Source organism: Rhinatrema bivittatum, chromosome 16, assembly GCF_901001135.1.
Source record: "Rhinatrema bivittatum chromosome 16, aRhiBiv1.1, whole genome shotgun sequence".
Classification (NCBI taxonomy): Eukaryota; Metazoa; Chordata; class Amphibia; order Gymnophiona; family Rhinatrematidae; genus Rhinatrema; species Rhinatrema bivittatum.
In genome coordinates, this window is record NC_042630.1 from 59,413,871 (window position 1) to 59,435,596 (window position 21,726).

Here is a 21,726-nt window from a genome sequence, read left to right on the forward strand (position 1 = left end):
ATCCCTAATATATACTATATTGTTACTGTTGAAGTTTTGTGAAAAAATATATATTATTGTTTAAGATACATGAATTTTTCTGACGGGATATATAGATAAATATACTATATTGTCACTGTTAAAATTTTGTGAAATAAGTATATATTATTGTTTGTAACTCTATAAATATTTAACAAGAGATATATATACATATTATCTTGTTACTATTTACGTTATTTAAAAGAAATATATATTATTGTTTTGGAGCCTCTATAAATATTTGACAAGAGTGGTGCTTTTTGCTGTTTTATTTATCAATATATCTTGTCTATAATTGTACATGTTGAAAAACTATGGACTGATAAACTTGGGTTTCTTCGAATCTTGTGACATATAAATTTGCCACACCTGGGGCCAATGGGGAACCCATAGCGACATGTCCTTCAAACCCATCCTATTTTCAACCGATGTTACCCAGGTAGAGAGTCCATCAAGGTAGGTTGAGAAAACTTTGCACAAATCTCATTTTTGGGTGAGTTTCCTCACTCCGAAGGACATCAAATCTTTACAAGAGACCACTGTTCTGTTCGTACATCTCACTCTGAAAGTCAAAGTGGCCCCTAACCCCTACACTAATGCCTACTAAACCTCACCTCGAGTTACTAGATGGGCCTCCTATAGAGATAAAAATACCTATCTAGTATGAGGATATTATGGCTAGTCTCTCTCTCTCTCTCTCATCCAAAGTCCCTGATAGCTAGGCTGGTCTTCCAGGAGCTTCACACTAGCAAAAACATCACAACATGCAAAAGTGTTTGCAAACCCAGCCCACCTCTAACTCCTCCTATTTTTCAGATTTCCATTGCACCATGCATTATGGTGCTATCGCATGCATTAAGGTATTTTCACGTACATTAAAGGTACTTAACGCATACAAAAATGCCATAATGCGATTTGATAAATGACCCAGTTTTAGGTTGCTATGGGAATAGGACTGTGTACAATGAGGGTCCTTTAAATCTATTACTATATTTACTATATATCTGGTAGTGACTTACCAAGGAATGATTAAACTCTTGATAAGGTGCGGGGAATTTATGTTAAAAGACTGATTAATTAATTTTTATTCATTTTTTTGTAGGAAAGTGTCAACTGACTATAAATTAAAGGATGAGCCAGGGGAGAATAGTGGGAGGGTTCAGTAATACAAACACACAAACTTCTTTTTTTTGCCTGCCTTTTTGACTACCTATTCAATACAGATACACAAACACACTGAATAATAGACCCCAATAATTTACTTCTCCCCAATACTTTTATGTTTTAAAAATTTCCCCAAGCAGCGCTTACAGATTCTTTTCAGCCACCAGCAAGGTGATCCTCTCCTCTCAGTGCTTCCACTAGATTACCTTTCTTTTGACTCATTTCACACCCCAGATTCCTCGTTCTGTGTGCAGTGAGAGCTGCCCTCCTGGATATAGGAAAGCCCCTCAGAAAGGAAAACCCCTCTGCTGCTATGACTGTGTTCCATGTCCTGAAGGAGAAATCACCAACATGATGGGTGAGTAAAATGAAGAATGGTAGGTGAGACAAGCCGTATGAATGATATGAAACTAGGGATGTGAATCGTGTTTTTTGACGATTTAAAACAATCGTCAGATATATTTTAAATCGTCAAAAATCGTTAGAGCCGTGATACAATAACAATTTGCCATTTATTGTCAAAAAATCATAAATCGGGGGAGGGGGAGGGCGGGAAAACCGGCACACCAAAACAACCCTAAAACCCACCCCGACCCTTTAAAACAAATCCTCCACCCTCACGAACCACCCCAAAATGTTTTAAATTGCCTGGGGTCCAGTGGGGGGGTCCTGGCGTGATCTCCCGTGATCTCCTGCTCTCGGGCCTCGGCTGCATTAATAGAAATGGCGCCGGTGGCCCTTTGCCCTTACCATATGACAGGGCAAAGGTAGCACTGGCGCCATTTTGGTTCCTGACACCCGACGTCACGAGTGCAGGAGATCGCTCCCGGACCCCTGCTGGACCCCCAGGGACTTTTTTCCAGCTTGGGGGGGGCCTCCTGACCCCCACAAGACTTGCCAAAAGTCCAGGGGGGTCCGGGAGCGACCTTCTGCACTCGCGCCGTATTGCCAATATTCAAAATGGCACCGGCGCTACCTTTGCCCTCACTATGTCGTATGGTTGTACGGTAGCGCACTATGTCGTACGGTTGTACGACATAGTGTGGGCAAAGGTAGTACCGGCGCCATTTTGAATATTGGCAATACGTGGCGAGTGCAGAAGGTCGCTCCCGGACCCTTGCTGGACTTTTGGCAAGTCTTGTGGGGGTCAGGAGGCCCCCCCAAGCTGGCCAAAAGTCCCTGGGGGGTCCAGCGGGGGTCCAGGAGCGATCTCCTGCACTCGTGACGTCGGGTGTCAGGAACCAAAATGGCACCGGCGCTACCTTTGCCCTGTCATATAGTAAGGGCAAAGGGCCACCAGCACCATTTCTATTAACGCAGCCGTGGCCCGAGAGCGGGAGATCACGGGAGATCGTGCCGGGACACCCCCCCCCCCACTGGACCCCAGGTAATTTAAAATATTGTGGGGGGGTTCGGGAGGGTGGGGGATTTGTCGTATGACATAGTGAGGAGAAAGGTAGCGCCGGCGCCATTTTGAATATTGGCAATATGGCGCGAGTGCAGAAGGTCGCTCCCGGACCCCCGCTGGACTTTTGGCAAGTCTTGTGGGGGTCAGGAGGCCCCCTCAAGCTGGCTAAAAGTCCCTGTGGGTCCAGCGGGGGTCCAGGAGCGATCTCCTGCTCTCATGACGTCAGGTGTCAGGAACCAAAATGGCGCCGGTGCTACCTTTGCCCTGTCATATGGTAAGGGCAAAGGGCCACCGGCGCCATTTCTATTAACGCAGCCGTGACCCGAGATTGGGAGATCGCGGGAGATCGCACGGGACCCCCCCCACTGGACCCCAGGTAATTTAAAACATTTGGGGGGGGGTTCGGGAGGGTGGGGGATTTGTTTTAAAGGGTCGGGATGGGTTTTAGGGTTGTTTTGGTGTGCCGGTTTTCCCGCCCTCCCCCGATTTACGATTTTTAATGATTTTTAACAAATAAAAAACATGACGATCAGATTTCCCTCCCCCCCAGCCAAAATCGATCGTTAAGACAATCGATCACATGATTCACATCCCTATATGAAACAGATGAAGGGGTGAATCTTAGACAGCTGTCAAGGTCAGTGGTATTCTTTTAATACATTGTTGTACAGTATATAATGGATTTACATCTAAGGTTTTACATCAGCTCTGGCTCATACAGAATTTCACAGCCCAAATGCTAGAAGGTTGCAAAAGACAATCATGCCATCTCTATGTAAACTACACTGTCTACCAGTAGTCTGCCCACAAAATATAAAATCTTGACCTTCAAGACTCCAAGTGGAAGAGGTCCATATTTCATAAAAGACTGGTTACCAGTTTCTTCTCCTTTAAGGTCCTCCCAAGATGCCTTCTTAAGTAAACCATTGATTAAAAAAAAAGCCCAAAAGTTCTGATATCCATTTATGGGCCTTTTTGGGTGCTGTTAGCTTCTGGAGCTAATGACCCTAATCTATCAGTGACATTTTTTAAATTTTTGTTTTCTGGATAGATATGGAAAACTGTGAGCCCTGCCCAGAAGATCAGTGGTCAAATCAGAAGAGAAATCGATGCATCCCAAGAGCCATTGACTTCCTTTCCTATGAGGACCCTTTGGGTCTGGCTTTAGCGTCTGTTGCTATTTTCTTTTCTATGGTAACTGCTGGAGTGATGGGAATTTTTAAGAAACATAAAGATACTGCCCTAGTGAAAGCAAATAATCGTGATCTCAGCTTCATCCTGCTTATCTCCCTAATGATGTCCTTCCTCTGCTCCTTGTCATTCATTGGTCGCCCTCTAAAGGTGACCTGTCTGCTTCGACAACCTGCATTTGGGATTATATTTTCTGTTTCTATTTCTTCTATATTGGCTAAAACCCTCACAGTTGCTATGGTCTTCAATGCTACGAGACCTGGCAGCAGGTTTAAGAAATGGTTAAAGACCAGAATATCCCTCTATCTTGTTCTTCTGTGTTCAGTGGGTGAAGTCCTGATATGCACTGTGTGGCTCCTCATGTCTCCTCCATTCCCAGAGTTGGACACAAAATCTGAAACAGGGAAAATTATATTAAAGTGTAGTGAGGGATCTGTAACTGCTTTCTATATTATGGTTGGATACATGGGATTTCTGGCATTGTTAAGTTTTGTTGTTTCATTCCTAGTAAGGAAGTTACCTGACACATTCAATGAGGCCCAGTTTATCTCCTTCAGCATGCTGGTGTTCTGCTGTGTTTGGGTGTCCTTTATCCCAGCGTACCTGAGCACCAAAGGCAAATACATGGTGGCTGTGGAGATATTTGCTATCCTGGCTTCCAGTGCTGGTCTTCTGGGTTGTATATTTATTCCCAAATGCTACATTATTTTGCTAAAGCCTAACATGAACACAAAAGAATTAGTAAGGAAATATTAAAAAAAATACAACTTCTAAATGAGTATTTTGCCAGAAGGGAATGCCAGCTCTGTTCATAATATTTTTCAGGCATTGGTTATATGAACGTACAAAACACTGAGAGGTAAACCCCAAATAAAATAATAATAATAATAATATTGTGTGATATTGAATTAATTTCACTATTCTTTTTTATTTGTTTTTGAAACTCAAAACAATTGAGTGAAAAGGTTTATAGCATGGGTAGCGAGACCTCTTGGCCCATCCACACTCACCACTCCCTTGCAATCTCATAAGAAAACTCAGACAACATTTCTTGTGTAAATAAAGTCACAGGCTTTATTGTGTAAACATCTTACCTGAGCCATAACAATGAATATCAGTTCCACCCCTATGTATATAGACTGGGTGTCCCACCACCACATCCCAGTGGGAACCACCAATGACCCACCTGGTGCTCAGCGTCCTTCTGGTGAGTCATCACCTTCAGTTGAGGCCTTCTCCATCCACCACCCAGCAGGAAATCTCCTCTGTAAGATAAGCTCTGAGGAAATTAAAAAGGTTTATTGCATTTTTCTGTCCAATTTAGCTTTAAGCTTATGCAATTTAAAGATTAGAATAGGCCAAAGATATTTGATTGTGCAAGTACACACTAACAATCTTTAGATCATAATAAGAATAAAGGAAATGTAACTGATGCTTAAGGTTGTATTGTCAGACTTTTTGGCTCCATGGATGAGATAAAGGTTAAGAAGACTAGAAGTCAAGGTTTCCTAATCAGAAATATGCATTATCCTTTCTTATCAGTAACAAAATGTGCTGTGCATATAGATAATTGCAGATAATTATAATTAAAACTTAGGACATCCTGACCTGTTGACTAATAGTGACCTAAGACATAAGTTGTTGAAATAAAATGCAAAAGTGAGACTGTGATTAGTCAATCTGACATGTTTTGCCTACATCATGACTTTATATGCAGAAAGAATACATTAAGTTTGCTGTATGTAATGAATTTGGTAATGCCCACTGAGTGTCTGTCTGAAGTGTGACATTCTCCATGTGATTTTACATGTAAATTTGGTAGCATTGTGCAACCATAAATGTGTCTACTTTTTGTAGAGCAAATTAGAGGGAAAAAATAAAAATCTCCACAATTATGGTGGAGGCACTTAAGATCAAGCTGCTATAATATGATTTGTGATCAACTTAAAAGTCATTTTAAATGCCCTATGTGCTCAAAAGCTAGGAAATATGTGTGTGTCTCGGGCGGTTCATACCACGTGGATTTAAAAAGCATGTGAGTATGTGCGTATCTCCTGGTAGACATAGAAATCAAATACATAACAAAAGGGGCAGGGAATGGGCATGGTATTGGCAGATAATAAGAACATAAGAACAAGCCATACTAGGTCAGACCAAGGGTCCATCAAGCCCAGTATCCTGTTTCCAACAGTGGCCAATCCAGCCATAAGAACCTGGCAAGTTCCCAAAAACTAAGCCTATCCCATGTTATTGTTGCTAGTAATAGCAGTGGCTATTTTCTAAGCCAACTTAATTATTAGCAGGTATGGACTTCTCCAAGAACGTATCCAATTCTTTTTTAAACACAGCTACACTAATTGCACTAATCACATCCCATGGCAACAAATTCCAGAGTTTAATTGTGCATGGAATGAAAAAGAACTTTCTTCGATTAGTTTTAAATGTGCCACATGCTAACTTCATGGAGTGTCCCCTAGTCCTTCTATTATCCGAAAGAGTAAATAACAAATTCATATTTACCAGTTCTAGACCACTCATGATTTTAAATGCCTCTATCATATCCCCCCTCAGCCGTCTCTTCTCCAAGCTGAACAGCCCTAACCTCTTCAGCCTTTCCTCATAGGGAAGCTGTTCCATCCCCTTTATCATCCCCTTTATCAACTACACCTTGTTTAACCATATCCTCTATCGTTTACCTGTGTGAATTAATAACCTGTCCTTTCTCTTCCTTCTCATCCAAGTTCTTATCACCCTGTTATATGTAACTGCCTTTTCAGCACCATCGTTATAGTTATGTTTACTATGTTTACTATGCACCCATGTTCTATGTGAACCAGCATGATGTGACTGCTGTCTCGAATGCCGGTATATAAAAATCGGAAATAAATAAATAAATAAATAAATCATTTTGGTCGCCCTTCTCTGTACCTTCTCCATCGCAACTATATCTTTTTTGAGATGCGGCGACCAGAATTGTACACAGTATTCAAGGTGCGGTGTCACCATGGAGTGATACAGAGACATTATGACATTTTCCGTTTTATTAACCATTCCCTTTCTAATAATTCCCAACATTCTGTTTGCTTTTTTGACTGCCGCAGCACACTGCACCGACGATTTCAATGTGTTATCCACTATGACACCTAGATCTTGTTCTTGGGTGGTAGCTCCTAATATGCATCCTACATCGTGTAAATACAGCATGGGTTATTTTTCCTAATATGCATTCCCTTGCACTTATCCAACCAAATATAAACTATTTGAAAGAAAATAAATTGTTTACATCTAGATTAGAACATTTGTAAAACGTAGTGAGAGCGGGGAACCTGTGTTTCATTAATTTCCCTAAAGACCCATCTGTGGCTCCTAAAGAAATGTGGGAAACAATAATTGACCGATATTTTGAAAATTCCGGAACAAACATTTCCATTTATTTCGAGAGCCTACTACATTCCTTCTTTAAGAAGGGCACTGTCGGTACAAATGGTGTGCAGGCTCTATTCACCTGTTAAAAATTCCCCATTAGATTTAACAGCTGTTTTGGAAACCTCTCAGAAGGATTTTGGTTAAACCAGCATCATTGATTGTTTCTTTTCTTTTGGATTCTGATAAAGATTGGATCCTTAGATTGTTTTTCGCCACTGCTCAGAACTTTTCCTGAATTTGAAAGTCTGTGCCTATTCAGACCTTGCATGATTAACACAGAAGAGAAGGAAGCAATTTTTATTATTGAGGCCTAAAGTTTTTGGAGCTGGGGGCTTTATTTATTCTAACATTTCATTGCAAGTGTATTATTAAGTATTTTAATATTTCTTATACATTCTTTCTACCATCACAATTATCTTTCTGAGTAATAAATTCTCTTCTATTCCATGTTCTTCTCCTAATGCCTGGTTAGGATGCAGATGTCCCAGATTGTCATTCAGTTTTGGTATGTGATATTGGAATCTCTATATAGAGAACTTGTAAAAGGTGAAACTATAATTCGTTTTATATATTTTTTTTTCCTTATATGTTTTTTGTGTTTCATATGATTGCATTTTCAAGTATTTTCTTGAAATGTATTTGAAAATAGCATTAAAAAGAAGTCCAACCTACATGGAATAAGCATGGTAAAGAAGCACTCATAAAACAATAAATAAAACAGAACAAGAGAAATACTTATTATATTTTCTATGCTCACCCTGTTAATGGATCAGATTTCTTAAACCACTCCCCCGCCCCCATCTATTATTTAGCTTTTCTTTTACTCTTTTAACCCTGACCCTTAAAATTCTACTGACTCACCTAGTTCTTATTATTTTAATACTTACTCACCATTTAGTGTTCTAAATATGAAAATCATAGAACATATAGAAAGACATGGTTTAATGGAACAAACCCCAATATTTAAAAAGGGCTCCAGGGGCGATCCGGGAAACTACAGACCGGTTAGCCTGACTTCAGTGCCAGGAAAAATAGTGGAAAGTGTTCTAAACATCAAAATCACAGAACATATAGAAAGACATGGTTTAATGGAACAAAGTCAGCATGGCTTTACCCAGGGCAAATCTTGCCTCACAAATCTGCTTCACTTTTTTGAAGGAGTTAATAAACATGTGGATAAAGGTGAACCAGTAGATGTAGTATACTTGGATTTTCAGAAGGCGTTTGACAAAGTTCCTCCTGAGAGGCTTCTAGGAAAAGTAAAAAGTCATGGGATAGGTGGCGATGTCCTTTTGTGGATTACAAACCGGCTAAAAGACAGGAAACAGAGAGTAGGATTAAATGGACAATTTTCTCAGTGGAAGGGAATGGGCAGTGGAGTGCCTCAGGGATCTGTATTGGGACCCTCACTTTTCAATATATTTATAAATGAACTGGAAAGAAATACGACGAGTGAGGTAATCAATTTTGCAGATGATACAATATTATTCAGAGTAGTTAAATCACAGGTAGATTGTGATAAATTGCAGGAAGACCTTGTGAGACTGGAAAATTGGGCATCCAAATGGCAGATGAAATTTAGTGTGGTTAAGTGCAAGGTGATGCATATAGGGAAAAATAACCATGCTATAGTTACTCAATGTTAGGTTCCATATTAGGAGCTACCACCCAAGAAAGATCTAGGTGTCATAGTGGATAAAACATTGAAATTGTCGGTTCAGTGTGCTGTGGCAGTCAAAAAAGCAAACAGAATGTTGGGAATTATTAGAAAGGGAATGGAGAATAAAACGGAAAATGTCATAATACCTCTGTATCACTCCATGGTGAGATCACACCTTGAATACTGTGTACACGTTTTGGTGTGAGGAGTGGTGTGGAAGAGGAAGTGAGATATGAAGGAGTGATGTGGAGGAGGAGGTGAGGCGTGGAGGAGGAGGAGTGGTGTGGAGGAGAAGGTGAGGCGTGGAGGAGGTGGTGAGGCATGGAGTAGGAGGTGAGGAGGGGAGATGTGGGGTGGAGGAGGTGAGGTGTGGAGGAGTGGTGTGGTGGAGGCGAGGAGTGGAGGAGTGCTGTGGAGGAGGCAAGGCATGGAGGAGTGGTATGGAGGAGGTGAGGAGTGGAAGAGTATTGTTGAGGAGTATTGTGGAGTGGAGGAGTAGTGTGTAGGATGGAGCATGAGAGGAGTGGTAAGACAGGTGAGGAGAGGGGTGAGGAGAGTAGAGGGAGGAGGAGGGAGAGGGCGAGGGAGGAAGAGGGGCATAGTGGTAGGGGAAGGAGTAGGAGGAGTAGGAGTAGAGACAGGGGTAGTGTGAGAGACAGGCAGGAGGGAAGTAATAAGAGGGTGGGGGAGGGGAAGGGGTTAGTCAGGTAGGGGTGGGGGAAGGAGTTCCTCAGCATAGGGGTAGACAGACAGGCTGGAGGGGAAAGGGGTTGGAAGTGCAGGGTAGAGATGTGCATTCGTTTGCAACATATTGGCAATCCACAATGTATATGCCATATTTGTTGTATTTGTGGGGGTCATGAAACATATGGTGAACCCCCACGAATACAAAGTATCACTAACGAATAACCCACCCTCCTGACCCCCCCAAGACTTGCCAAAAGTCCCTGGTGGTCCAGCGGGCGTCCTGGAGCGATCTCCTGCACTTGGGCCGTCGGCTGCAGGTATTCAAAATGGCGTCGATAACCTTTGCCCTTACTATTTCACAGGGGCTACCGGTGACATTGGTCAGCCCCTGTCACAATGTAGGACCAATGGATGGATGGATGGTGCCATGTTGTGCTCCTACCATGTGACAGGGGCCGACCAATGGCACCGGTAGCCCCTGTGACATAGTTAGGGCAAAAGGCTATCGGCACCATTTTGAATACTGGCAGCTGTGGCATGAGTGGCAGGATGTGTCTCCAGGACCCCTGCTGGACCACCAGGGACTTTTGGCAAGTCTTGGGGAGGTCAGGAGTCCCCCCCAAGACTTGGGGAGGTCAGGAGTCCCCCCCCAAGACTTGCCAAAAGTCAGGAGTCCCCCAAAAGTCGGAGTCCCCCAAGGTCAGGAGTCCCCCCAAGACTTGCCAAAAGTCCCTGGTGTCCAGTGGGGGTCCTGGAGCGATCTCTAATCTCTAATCTCATTCAAGTAACTGCTCTACGAATACATATTGTACATTTTATTTTTTTATTTATTTAAAGGTATTTATTGTAAATAATTGTCATATACTGTCCTATATCTTAATCAGTTGTTAGCTTTCTGTTACATACCTTTCCGATACCTGACTCTGTTACTCTAGCCCTTTCTCCAAGTTCAGCTCCTTTATGTTTATATGTAATTTCTAATTTCCTAAGTTAATGGTTACCCCAGTTCAGTGTAAACCGATGTGATATTCCCTTGAATGTCGATATAGAAAAGATTTAAATAAAATAAATAAATATCTAGACTGAGGGTAGTTATGATTGCTGAGCCCTGATATCCTCACATTTTTGACCAGAGCAAACCAGATGCAAGATTTGAAGGAGGAGATTTGTACTTAACATACATTTCTCAGAATATCTGGACCAGTCCCCTATCTTTCAGGGAAAAGTTGTTCTACACCATTAATATTTTATTGAGATTCATATTATTATTTTTGAAATAGAAGAACCATTAAAAAAAAGTATTGTGGGTTTCTTTCCAGTGTTCATGGCTCTGTTTCAGGACAAAATATGTGTGGAACCTCGCAAGTAATTTGACTGCTTGACTAGGCCTTTATGTTATGATCTTCGATTATGTAAGGGATGAGGAACACAGAACCATCATCATGCATGGATCCCTGCTGTCAGTAATCTTAATAGAATGGGCTTTCAGCTCAAGAAATAGGATTCTGAGGCTCCACACCTTAGCTGCTCCAGCAACTGAGGAGATTCCCATCCAGGCTGCATCAATACGCCAAAAGAATGCATTCCAGGCCACATGTGCAAATCTAAAAACTTCCATTTTAGATGGTCCTAACCACCTAAGTCTGCACCAATGACTTGATTCCAGGCTGCACCCACAGCACTCAAGGATCCACTCCAGGCTGCATACATAGCATTCCAGGGTTCCATACCAGGCTGCCTCCATGGTGCCCAAGACTCAATTTCATGCTGCACCTTCAGTGCCCAAGACTTATTTCCAGGCCACTCCAATACAGTGCTTGGCTCTACCCAATCAGGAGCCAGCTGTCCAGGCCATTCTGGCTCCAGCCAATTCTGCATGAGTCATCCAGGCCACTCCTGCTTCCCTGTCTAGTTCCAGTATTCCTGCATTGCTACCTGCCTTACTACATAGGACTCAATGTTCCTGCCTTGCCATTTTGCAACTAATCCAATGCTAGCTGTGGAGGCCACTCTGGCTTCAGCTGTCTAGCACTGGTTGTTTTCAGAGCTCCAGCTTTTGCAAAAGTGAAACCACTCCAGGCTAAGTCAGCTCCTTCGATTCATTCTAGATCATGTTCAACTGCCCTAGTAAGTATTCCACTTCAGGCCATGCTAGCAAATTCAAAGATGCCACATCCACTCTCAGCATTTCCATGCCATTGTGCACTGGTAAAGTCAGCTGTCTTACAGCTCCAGTGCCTCCTCTTGCAACAAATGAACTCCTTCTGAGCTGCTTCAACTCTAGTTCTTATCCCTACTGGTAAGGTAAGCACCTAGCAATCTTGACAGCTCCAGTGACTGCTTTTGCACCAATGAAGTACATATCGGATGTATCTTCAATCTTCAGTTCCTGTCCTTGCACTGGTTAAGGCAGCACTAACTGTCTCTACACCTCCAGTGCCTGCCTCTGCACTGGCAAAGTCAATACTTGTTGCCTGTACAGTTTCAGCTCCTGTTCCTGTGTCCAAGAATCCAGCTCTGGCTCTCTTTACAGTTTGAGCTCCAGTTCTCATATCCACAACTCCAGCTCCAGCTCTTCCAATAGATTCAGCTACAGCTCTGGCACTGGTGAGTCCAGTGCCAGTTGTCAGAACATATTTAGTGGCTATTTCTGCACAGGTGAATACAGCATCAGTCAGCTACATAGTTCCAATTCTTACTCCAGTTGCCCCCAAGACTGTAATTACTCTAGACCACTCCAGGCCAAGCCCTGATTCCAATCCAGCAAAATCTGGCCCCAACTCTGGAGAAGACCCAATGGTACCTCTCAGGGTCTGGGAACCCTGAGATTTCTGGGTTGTTTGGAGATCACACATCAGGAAAGGGGGGCATTCTATCAGGGTCAGTAGGATTTGAAGCTACTTCCTCTGCGAGTTTCAGGCTGTGAACCTACTCTAGAACTGAAGAGGCAGCTGGCTTTCTGGTGTCCTAACATTTTATCCTCTATTCTCTGTAAAGGTAGGTATACCTCTGCAACAGTCTGATTGGACCAGCACTTGGTGTGTCCTAAACTGACACCAGCATATAAAGCATGCTCAGAAGGCACAAAGTGCTGGATCAATCTTGGCATCTGCCTTGTGGAAGTACTCCCTTTCTCCGACTGCAGATCCTGACCTTGTTTCCAATGTTCCTGTGTAATAATGGTAGTGGTAATATTTATTTTGATTAAGTGATTTTCATCATAATTTAAAAAATGATTCAGAATTAAAATAAATAATAGCATACAATTACATAGCCATCGATCATAAAATAAAATAAAATGCAATTACATACCTTAATACCACAATCATTTAAACTAAATAAAATAATATTAAACAGAATAGTCATAATAACATTAAAAATAATAACTTAGAAATAATAATTAAATGTTCCTGTCTAGCATTCTTCTTTCCAGTGTTTCTGTCAGTAATCCTGTCCTAGAGCCCTCTGCTTTTTATTTAGTTTCTAGTGCTCCTGGTTCCTGTCTAGCCTTTGGTCTCCACCATTGATCTCATCCTTGCTTCTCTAGCTATTCACCTTACTTCCTGGGTAGCCTCCACTTGCCAAGCCCTAATATCATTGACAGCCTAGGAGGCTGAAAATAGTGTGGCTGATGCAATAAATTATGCTTAGCCTAGTGCACAGGTTCACACGTGGTTTGGATAAACTAGCAAAACACCTGATGCAATAAGGAGATTAGCATGGCCAAAACACACATCCAAACAAATGCCTAGCCAATAGAGATGTGAATCGTGTCCTCGATCATCTAACGATCGATTTCGGCTGGGAGGGGGAGGGAATCGTATCGTTGCTGTTTGTGTGTTTAAAGTATCGTGAAAATCATTAAAATCGTGAGCCGGCACACTAAAACACCCTAAAACCCACCCCGACCCTTTAAATTAAATCCCCCACCCTCCCGAACCCCCCCCCCCAAATGCCTTAAATTACCTGGGGGGTCCAGCAGGGGTCCGGAACGGCCTCACTGAAATCGAATCGTGTTGTCTTCAGCCGGCGCCATTTTGCGCCGCCATTTTGCAAAATGGCGGCGCAAAATGGCGGCCGGCCATAGACCAACACGATTCGACTGCAGGAGGTCATTCCGGACCCCCGCTGGACTTTTGGCAAGTCTTGTGGTGGTCAGGGAGGCCCCCCCCCCAAGCTGTCCAAAAGTCCCTGGGGGTCCAGCGGGGGTCCGGGAGCGATCTCCTGCCGCGAATCGTTTTTCCGTATGGAAAATGGCGCCGGCAGGAGATCGACTGCAGGAGGTCCTTCTGGACCCCCGCTGGACTTTTGGCAAGTCTTGTGGGGGTCAGGAGCCCCCCCCCAAGCTGGCCAAAAGAACTTCTCGTTTAGCAGTCTCTGTTCCAACTAATTTAACTAGTTTTTTGGAAAACTCAGCACTTCAAGTGTTAGAGAGAGAAATGTTAATAGTTTCATTTATATCTACAGCTGATATAAGTACTCTTATGAAAATTTACTTTCAGAATTTCCCATACTATATTTAGGACAAAATGTTAAGATTTTCCCTGACCTATCGTTAATTACACGTACTAAAAGACGGCAATTCTTAGAATTAAGGCAAAGAATAATGTCATTAGGATTTTCATTTACTTTAAAGTATCCTTGCCGTTGTTTATTAAAAAGAGGAGCTGAATCTTTTGTTTTTACTCAAATAGAACAATTGAACCAATTTGTTGACTCACGTACACCCGTAACCTCGTCTCCCGTTGAAACCCTGACACAGGGATAAATAAATAGGCCAGAGTAAGGTTGCTGATTACCTAGGAATAATTTTGCCTATAGAATTCTTCTTTTGATAATGCCAATTATGCTTGGTTTGTTGGGTTTTTTCTAAATATCACTGATGAAGATATTTAGAAATGTTTTTCCTCCCAACAATATTAGGAATAAAATTTAAATATTGTTTGATTTGTTGATATCATTGTATTGTATTGTATTGTAATATTTACTTCCCAACGGAAGTAAATATTACAATACAATGATGTATTCAAATTATAAGTATATATGTAACATGAAAATATATAAATAAATTAAAAAAAAAAAAAAACAAGTAAACAATTATTAAATTATCAGATAAATGTCTGTGAAGGAACCTATTTGAGACTTTAATCCTGGTATTTACCTTGAAAGGCATAGAGAGGATTTGATGAATATTCATTGTTTTATTAAGAATTTATTATACTATTTCTGCAAATTTTACTTGTGTTTAAATTCACATTGACAGATTCAATTTTGCAATTGATTTGATTGAATACTATCAGCTTAGTTAAAAGGAAAATAAAAAAAATCTTTAAAAACTATTTCTTTGCATTAATTTTTTTTTCATAGTAAATTCTCTGTTCTTAACACCTTGAAATCTCTTAATTTTAAATAATTTTGGGAAGCCCTATAGCTTTGGCCATTTAATATAAATGTGGTCAGTAAGACTGAGAGAGATTCATTTTAGGCTTATCCATCTGTCCAGTAACATATGTTCATCTCATGGAGTAAGCCAAGCTATGCACATCACAGGTACTTGTGTGTGCAGTACAGTGGGACTGTGAATGGGCCATGAGATCAGTTTACAATTCATGGAGCGGTGCAGCGAGTGTGTAGCACAATGGAGAGCCATGGCAAGAGAAAGAGCTAGCAAGAAGGTGGATACCATAGAAGAAGAATGGTATGAAAAGCCTGAGGAGTGCTTCTGAATGTTTGCACGCAATGTATGAGATCAGTTACAATTCATGGAGCGGTGCAGCGAGTGTGTAGAACAATGGAGAGCCATGGCAAGAGAAAGAGCCAGCAAGAAGGTGGATACCATAGAAGAAGAATGGTATGAAAAGCCTGAGGAGTGCTTCTGAAAGTTTGCATGCAATGTATGGCTAGGGTAAGATGAAAAAATGAGCAGGTATGTAGGGAAAGGGGATTTGGCAAGAACTTTTAATGCAGCTGGAGCAGTGAAAGAAGCACTCTAAGTTACCAAGACCGGTTGCATTGGCAGCAGCAGCAGTGGCACTGCTATCTCTTAGGAACTAGACTGGTAGGAGCAGAGCAATACAGTGAGAAAGGCAGCCATTAACCCCCAAAGGCATTTGCCACTTCTTGCACGTGCCCAGAAAAGCATATTGAGCAGGCACCGTAATGTGGCAAAAATGGCTAACAGCAGTGCCAGCAGAAGTGATGTGGGTTAATAATTTTTTAAAACTTAGAATGGTAGGAGCAGAGCAACTCAGAAAGTAGTTTAGACATAACACCTCCAGAACTGTGGTGTTATTAGTGTCAGGTTCATGGAGCATCTGCAAAATACTTATGCCCGTGGTTCGGAGCCTTTCAAATTTGGAGGACCCGAATTTGAGGTTAGTGCATGCTAACTCCCTGTTACTGGGAGCTGACTTCAGTTACTACACACTAACATTGTAACGTTAGCGCTCACTAACTCCCGTCAGTGCGCACTAACCTGAAAACCAAATTTTCCTGAAATTTTGGGAACATTTGGTTTGGTTTTCAGGTTCCCCGAACCCAGGACAAATTCATCTGATACTATTGCACAGCCCTAATATAAAATGTAGTATTCTTATTGACTGCAAAGCTTATTGGAAAATATTAAGAGTCCTGAGCTTCTCTAAGATAGTTTTGATATGGTTATTGGAGCATGGCATCTTGCAGATGGGAGTGTAAAGCCACAGTGGTTGGTTATGCATGGAGCAAGACAGGCTTATGCAGGATATGTTAGGCCTCAGTGGATGTGGTGGAGCATAGCATGCCACAGATGGAAGTGTTAGGCCTCTGTGGTTATAGTTAGAGCAAGAAATTCTTATTCAGGATACATTAGGCCTCAGTGGATGTGGTGGAGCATGGCTTGCCACAGCAGGAAGTATCAGGCCACTGTGGTTATGCTTGGAGCATGGAATTCTGATCCAGGAAGTGTCAGCTCACAGTGGTATGGTTTGGAGTAAGATAGGCTTATGCAGGATACATTAGATAAAGCCTCAGTGGTGGACTTTGGAGAAAAAGAGGGAAAGGATCTCAATTTAGTTATTCTCCAGTGGTATGTGGCATACACCATCACTAAGGAATGCAGAATGCCTTTACTGACTTCCCCTGCCTGCTTCATTCCAAACAGTTGTTGAAGTGAAGCAGGCAGAGGAAGTCAGTGGAGTCATAACCCTGCAGTGGTGCTTGGAATATGGCAGGCTGAGGAACTTACCTGAGTTACAACCCAATGGTGGAGTTTGGGACTAAGCAGGCAGGGGAACACAGAGGAGTCATGACCCTGCAATGGTGCTTGGAACGAGGCAGGGTAGAGGAGCTCAGCGGAGTCATGACCCTCCAGCGGTACTTGGGGATAAGCAGGCAGAGGAATTCAGTTCCTTGCCCACAAATGCAAGGAAAACCTGGAGTCTCATTGCCTCAGTTCTACCATTAATCCTTCTTCACTGAGGATACTAAGTATGTGCAGCAGGGAAGGATTTGTCGCATTCGGTATTCGTATTCATGGGGACCTAAATCCGTTGCATCTATTCTCGGGGAACCCCAATCCATTCATTAGTTACGTATGTATGTTTCCCAAAAAAAACCCCACCCAAACCTTTGCATTTAATTAACTACAAACCCCCACCCTCCTGACCCCCCCAAGACTTACCAAAAGTCCCTGGTGGTCCAGCGGGGGTCCTGGAGCAATCTCCTGCACTCGGGCTGTCGGCTGCTGGTATTCAAAATGGCACTGATATCCTTTGCCCTTACTATGTCACAGGGGCTATCGGCGCCATTTTGAATACAGGCAGTTAACAGCCCAAGTGCAGGAGATGGCTCCAGGACCCCCTGCTGGACCACCAGGGACCTTTGGTAAGTCTTGGGGGGTCAGGATGGTGGGGGTTTATTCGTTAGTGATATGTTGTATTTGTGGGGAGTCGCGATACGTTTCGCTTCCCCACAAATACAACGAATAGGGACATATACGTTGCTGATTGTCAATACGTCGAAATGAATGCACACCCCTAGAGGATACAGAGGTTCAGATCTTCCTTATCCTGGGCACCCCAGGAATAGGGTTCCCTGTGTCCTAAATCCAGGCAACACGGGGTCTCACAAGGCCTAATACTAATTGTGAAAATTAACCGAAAGGTAAACCTAACCAGCCAGTGAATGAAACTGGAATGCAGCTTATCACCTTACTGAGGCTCCTCCAGCAGGGTTTTTCCTGGATTCTCTAAGTAGGCCTGAAAATCCAATGCAAATTAAACTTTTCTATACTACCCTCTAACTCACAATTGAAAGGCACTGCCTCCAGTATCTCAGTAGAGAGCAGCTTATAAATCCTACCTAGGGAGACGGCCATCCCAGCACCATAAAATGAAGGGAGTGTAGTGAATGGCACCTCCCCACACTTCCAGAACTCTCTAACATTAGCTAAAGAAGATAACTAAGGGCTTTAATGGTGAGATTGGGAGACCAATACACCTAGTTTTGGGGTTTTAACTATTCCAGTGCCCAGGTTGGGCACTGGGTCTGTGTCGTGTCTGAGAACCTGGCATCAGGGCTTGGCATCTAGACTTGGCCATCGGACATCTCTGGCCTCATCTCCTGAACTCCCTGATGCAGCAAGTGGGGACATTCCCAGCACCTAAACATTTTGTGTGTGGGGGTTCTGGGCCAGGGTTTAAGCCCTGATCTCAGCCTAGGCTGCAGTGTTGGGCCTGGCCTTGACCTACACAGTGACCCCAGTGTTGGGCCAGGGCCTAGGCCAAAACTCCAATTTTGCAACCGGGTGTAGGCTGTAGCCCCTTTGTTATGCCTTTCCTATGCCTTGGTGAGACCTCAGCATCGTTCCTGGGTGTAACCATGATTCTTGCTTTGGGTCTCAGCCTTGGGCCTGTGTCCAGGACAGATGGCTCACTTTTTTTTTTCAAAATGAAAAAAGAAAACCCTTGGAATTTTATTGAATTTCCTTTTTATTTTTCAAAATTTAATGAAACAATATAGGAAATTTTGTTGTCATTTCCAATTTTGTTTAAAATGAAGGCACAGCCCAAATATTTAATAGCAAGTATATTTGAGCAGTAAGATCATAGAACAGAGAATAAATAAAGTCAAATAATACAGAAGTTGATTGCAGATAACAATTGCTATGATTGTTATTTCTTTCAGTGGCTCTTCTCTGTCTGAAACGCACATACACACATCAAAACATGTAAAAGTTCTTGGAATAAATGATAATATTCTTCAAACTTTAATCCTGTATAATAATTTCACAGATAGGCCCATAGATTCCACAAACATGTTTATCACCTTTTATTTTCTCTGAAGGTTTGCAGAAGGGATGATGTAACTAATTCTTTCTTAACCCAGTAGTTAAAATGTTACTGCTCTTCTGAGAATAATTGTTGTAGTCTTTAATAGAAAATATTCTAATTCTACGATGAGCTCTAGAGAAAATACCCTGAAATACTTGCAATATAAAAGGAAGGGGCAATAGGAGTGATTGTAAAGTAACATTTGTCAGGAACAGATTCTGCTTCTCTTGCTTCATAATTCACTCTAAAATATAAATTCTAAGGGATATTCTCCCTGAGTTGAGCACTTTGCACAGGGTATAGTAGATGTGATAGTCCAGCAGTCAGGAAGGATCTGGGCAGTGAGTAATACAAGTGATTAACAGGGCCTGATGATTCTGGAAGTCATGCTGCTTTTATTAACATCTCTGGAGTGTACAACAGAAAAGTCACAACCCAGATCTGGCTGCAAACTGAACACTGGTAAAAACAGCTGGGACATTTTAAACTACTCACAGAATGGAGACCTGATACTGGGTGGGATTTTGCAGTTATCTTTAGCAAAATCTGAGGAGCGTGGCTCACTCGGAGAACGTAATTTTGAAGATCTATGTGGTCTGTAAGTATTACAGAGTCTTCTAGTTTGATGTGTCATGCATGATCTCTCTATGCAGGAAAATATAGTATCTTAACCTACATATTATGCAAACATGTCTCATGCATATTCATTAAGGTCCATATAGCCAGATAAAAGTGTGGCTGAATATATCCAGATAAAGTTATCCAGGTAATTTGAGGCCTGCTGATTGACTGACCAGAATTACCCAGGTGACTTTAGCCAGCCAGTGGTGAATATCTGATCTGCACATCTAAATTTAAACTGCCCTGGGAACTCTTCTAGTGCTGTCCCTTTTCATCCAGCTAAACTGCAGTAATTAGCACTGACAAAATGTAGGCAGTCAGTGGTTGTGCTGCAGCTACAAGATTTCTCCAGGTAACCTCCAAAGGAGCAGGAGAAACCTTTAGATTATTATCCTCACTGTGGATAACCAGAAAACCTGTTTCACTGGGAATTGTATTTATTTTATATTACTACTATTACTTACTTCTACATCACTACTCAACACATGCACTGCTGCACAAAAATATATAAGAGACAGTCCCTGCTCAGAAGAGCTTACACTCTAATCAGGACAATCCTACAGAGCAAAAGAGACTTTGGGGGTTTCATGTATTAAGAAAAATGGTTACAGTCATTAAGACTGCAAACAGGTTAATCAGAGGTTAAGATCTAACCGTGTTTGTCAGACTGAATATGAATGAGGACAGAGAGGTAGCAAGACTCAAACTCAGGAAGTATTTGGTGAAGAAAGGTGGAAAGCACAGAGCTGAGAGGGGGCAGTGGAGGAGGAGGAGGAGGACCCAGATAAGAGAGAGACTTGCCCCATGAGCAGAGTTCATGAGGAGGGGTGCAGGGAGAGGTAAGAGAGGAGAGGGAGTGAGGAGCAGCAGAGTGAAGGCTCTTGTAGGTGAGTAAAGGGAACTTGAACTGTATGTGGAAATGTGCAGGGAGCCAATGAGTGGCTGGCAAAGGCAACATTGGTTTTACCAGAAATGTATTCTGATTGTCTCCTGCCTGAATGACTGGAAATAAAGGCAAATACTTCTTTTCATGTGAACTATATTTGTGACTGTTGAATCTAAATAGTTTTGTAGCATAAGAAATCCTATTATACAGTACAATGCAGACCTATAGGATTGAGGGCCTGTGATTAACTGGGGCTAGAGAGCCTCTGTGCCCACTCTCCACCATCCTAGGGACACCCTTGTTATGCCTGGAACAACCCTCAGGATTGGCAGGACCCACTGGAGTCAGAACAACTCCCTCTCTCTCTGCCACAGGCTATCAGGCAGGAGGGGCTGCAAATAGAAATGTAAGCACTGACTACTGGGCTCCAATAGGTATCTGAGCATTTCCCCCTCTCCCATTCCCTCCAGTCCTCAGCAGTCACTTTACTTCCTTTATCTGTGCTCTCTCTCCCCTTCAGGCTCAGTCCTACCTGCTGTCTGGATCAGAGCAGCAGGATCTGGATGTGGGGAAACCACTGTAAAAGGTTTTTTTTCCCATGGAGCGAACTCATCTAACCTCCTGTCTATGGGTCTGAACCCTCACTCAATTCAGCTCTCCACACCCATCATAAACTCTGACCCTGCTCTGCTCTGTCACTGCCTTTCCTTGTGCCAAACTCCTGACTTCATACCAGGAATTCACTCCTGCAAGGAGCTGGTTCTGACTGGTCCACAATGCACTACTGTTTAGTTTGGAGGCAGAAAGGAAAGGGGCCTTTCAGCACAGACTCTATGACCTTTATTTAGGGAAATCTAGTCTCACTGATCTGTCACCCTGCTGACAGACTGACCTTGTCTAGCTGGAAGATTGCTTCTGTGATTTATTAAGGAAACTTTCTGTAAGCTGTCCCCTCATTCAAACTGCTGCCAATCTCTTCTCTCATCACAGCAATCTTTGGTGGAGTCCCTTACAAACCAGTCCACAGCACCTTGCAAAATCACCTCACAACAGGCACCGGTTCCCCTGTCTTTGCAGTCAGTGCACAAAGCACCATTGTAGTATAAGCTCATTGGGGAGGGGACTTCATTTTTTTTGATGGCTCCTCATACTTTTGTAGAACAAACTTCCTCAAGTAAATTGTCCTTTCTATGAAAGTGTCCAGGTGCTTTTATAACCTCTTAAGACCTGATGTATATTTCTATATCTGTTTCTATGAAAGTGTCCAGGTGCTTTTGTAACCTCTTAAGACCTGATGTGTATTTCTATATCTGTTTCTATGAAAGTGTCCAGGTGCTTTTCTAATCTCTAAAGA

The 21,726-nt window shown here is 42.5% G+C and overlaps 1 protein-coding gene across 1 annotated transcript in view; it reads left to right on the forward strand.

Annotated features, from left to right (window-relative positions):
* LOC115077731 (vomeronasal type-2 receptor 26-like) overlaps positions 1 to 20,955 on the forward strand; it is a 26,037-nt gene extending 5,082 nt beyond the window's left edge. Inside the window, exons 3-5 of the mRNA XM_029580018.1 lie at positions 1,417 to 1,540; positions 3,642 to 4,522; positions 20,893 to 20,955. Of these exons, the coding sequence (XP_029435878.1) occupies positions 1,417 to 1,540; positions 3,642 to 4,522; positions 20,893 to 20,955 (1,068 nt within the window). The remainder of the gene's footprint in view (positions 1 to 1,416; positions 1,541 to 3,641; positions 4,523 to 20,892) is intronic.
* The last annotated feature ends 771 nt before the right edge of the window (positions 20,956 to 21,726 follow it).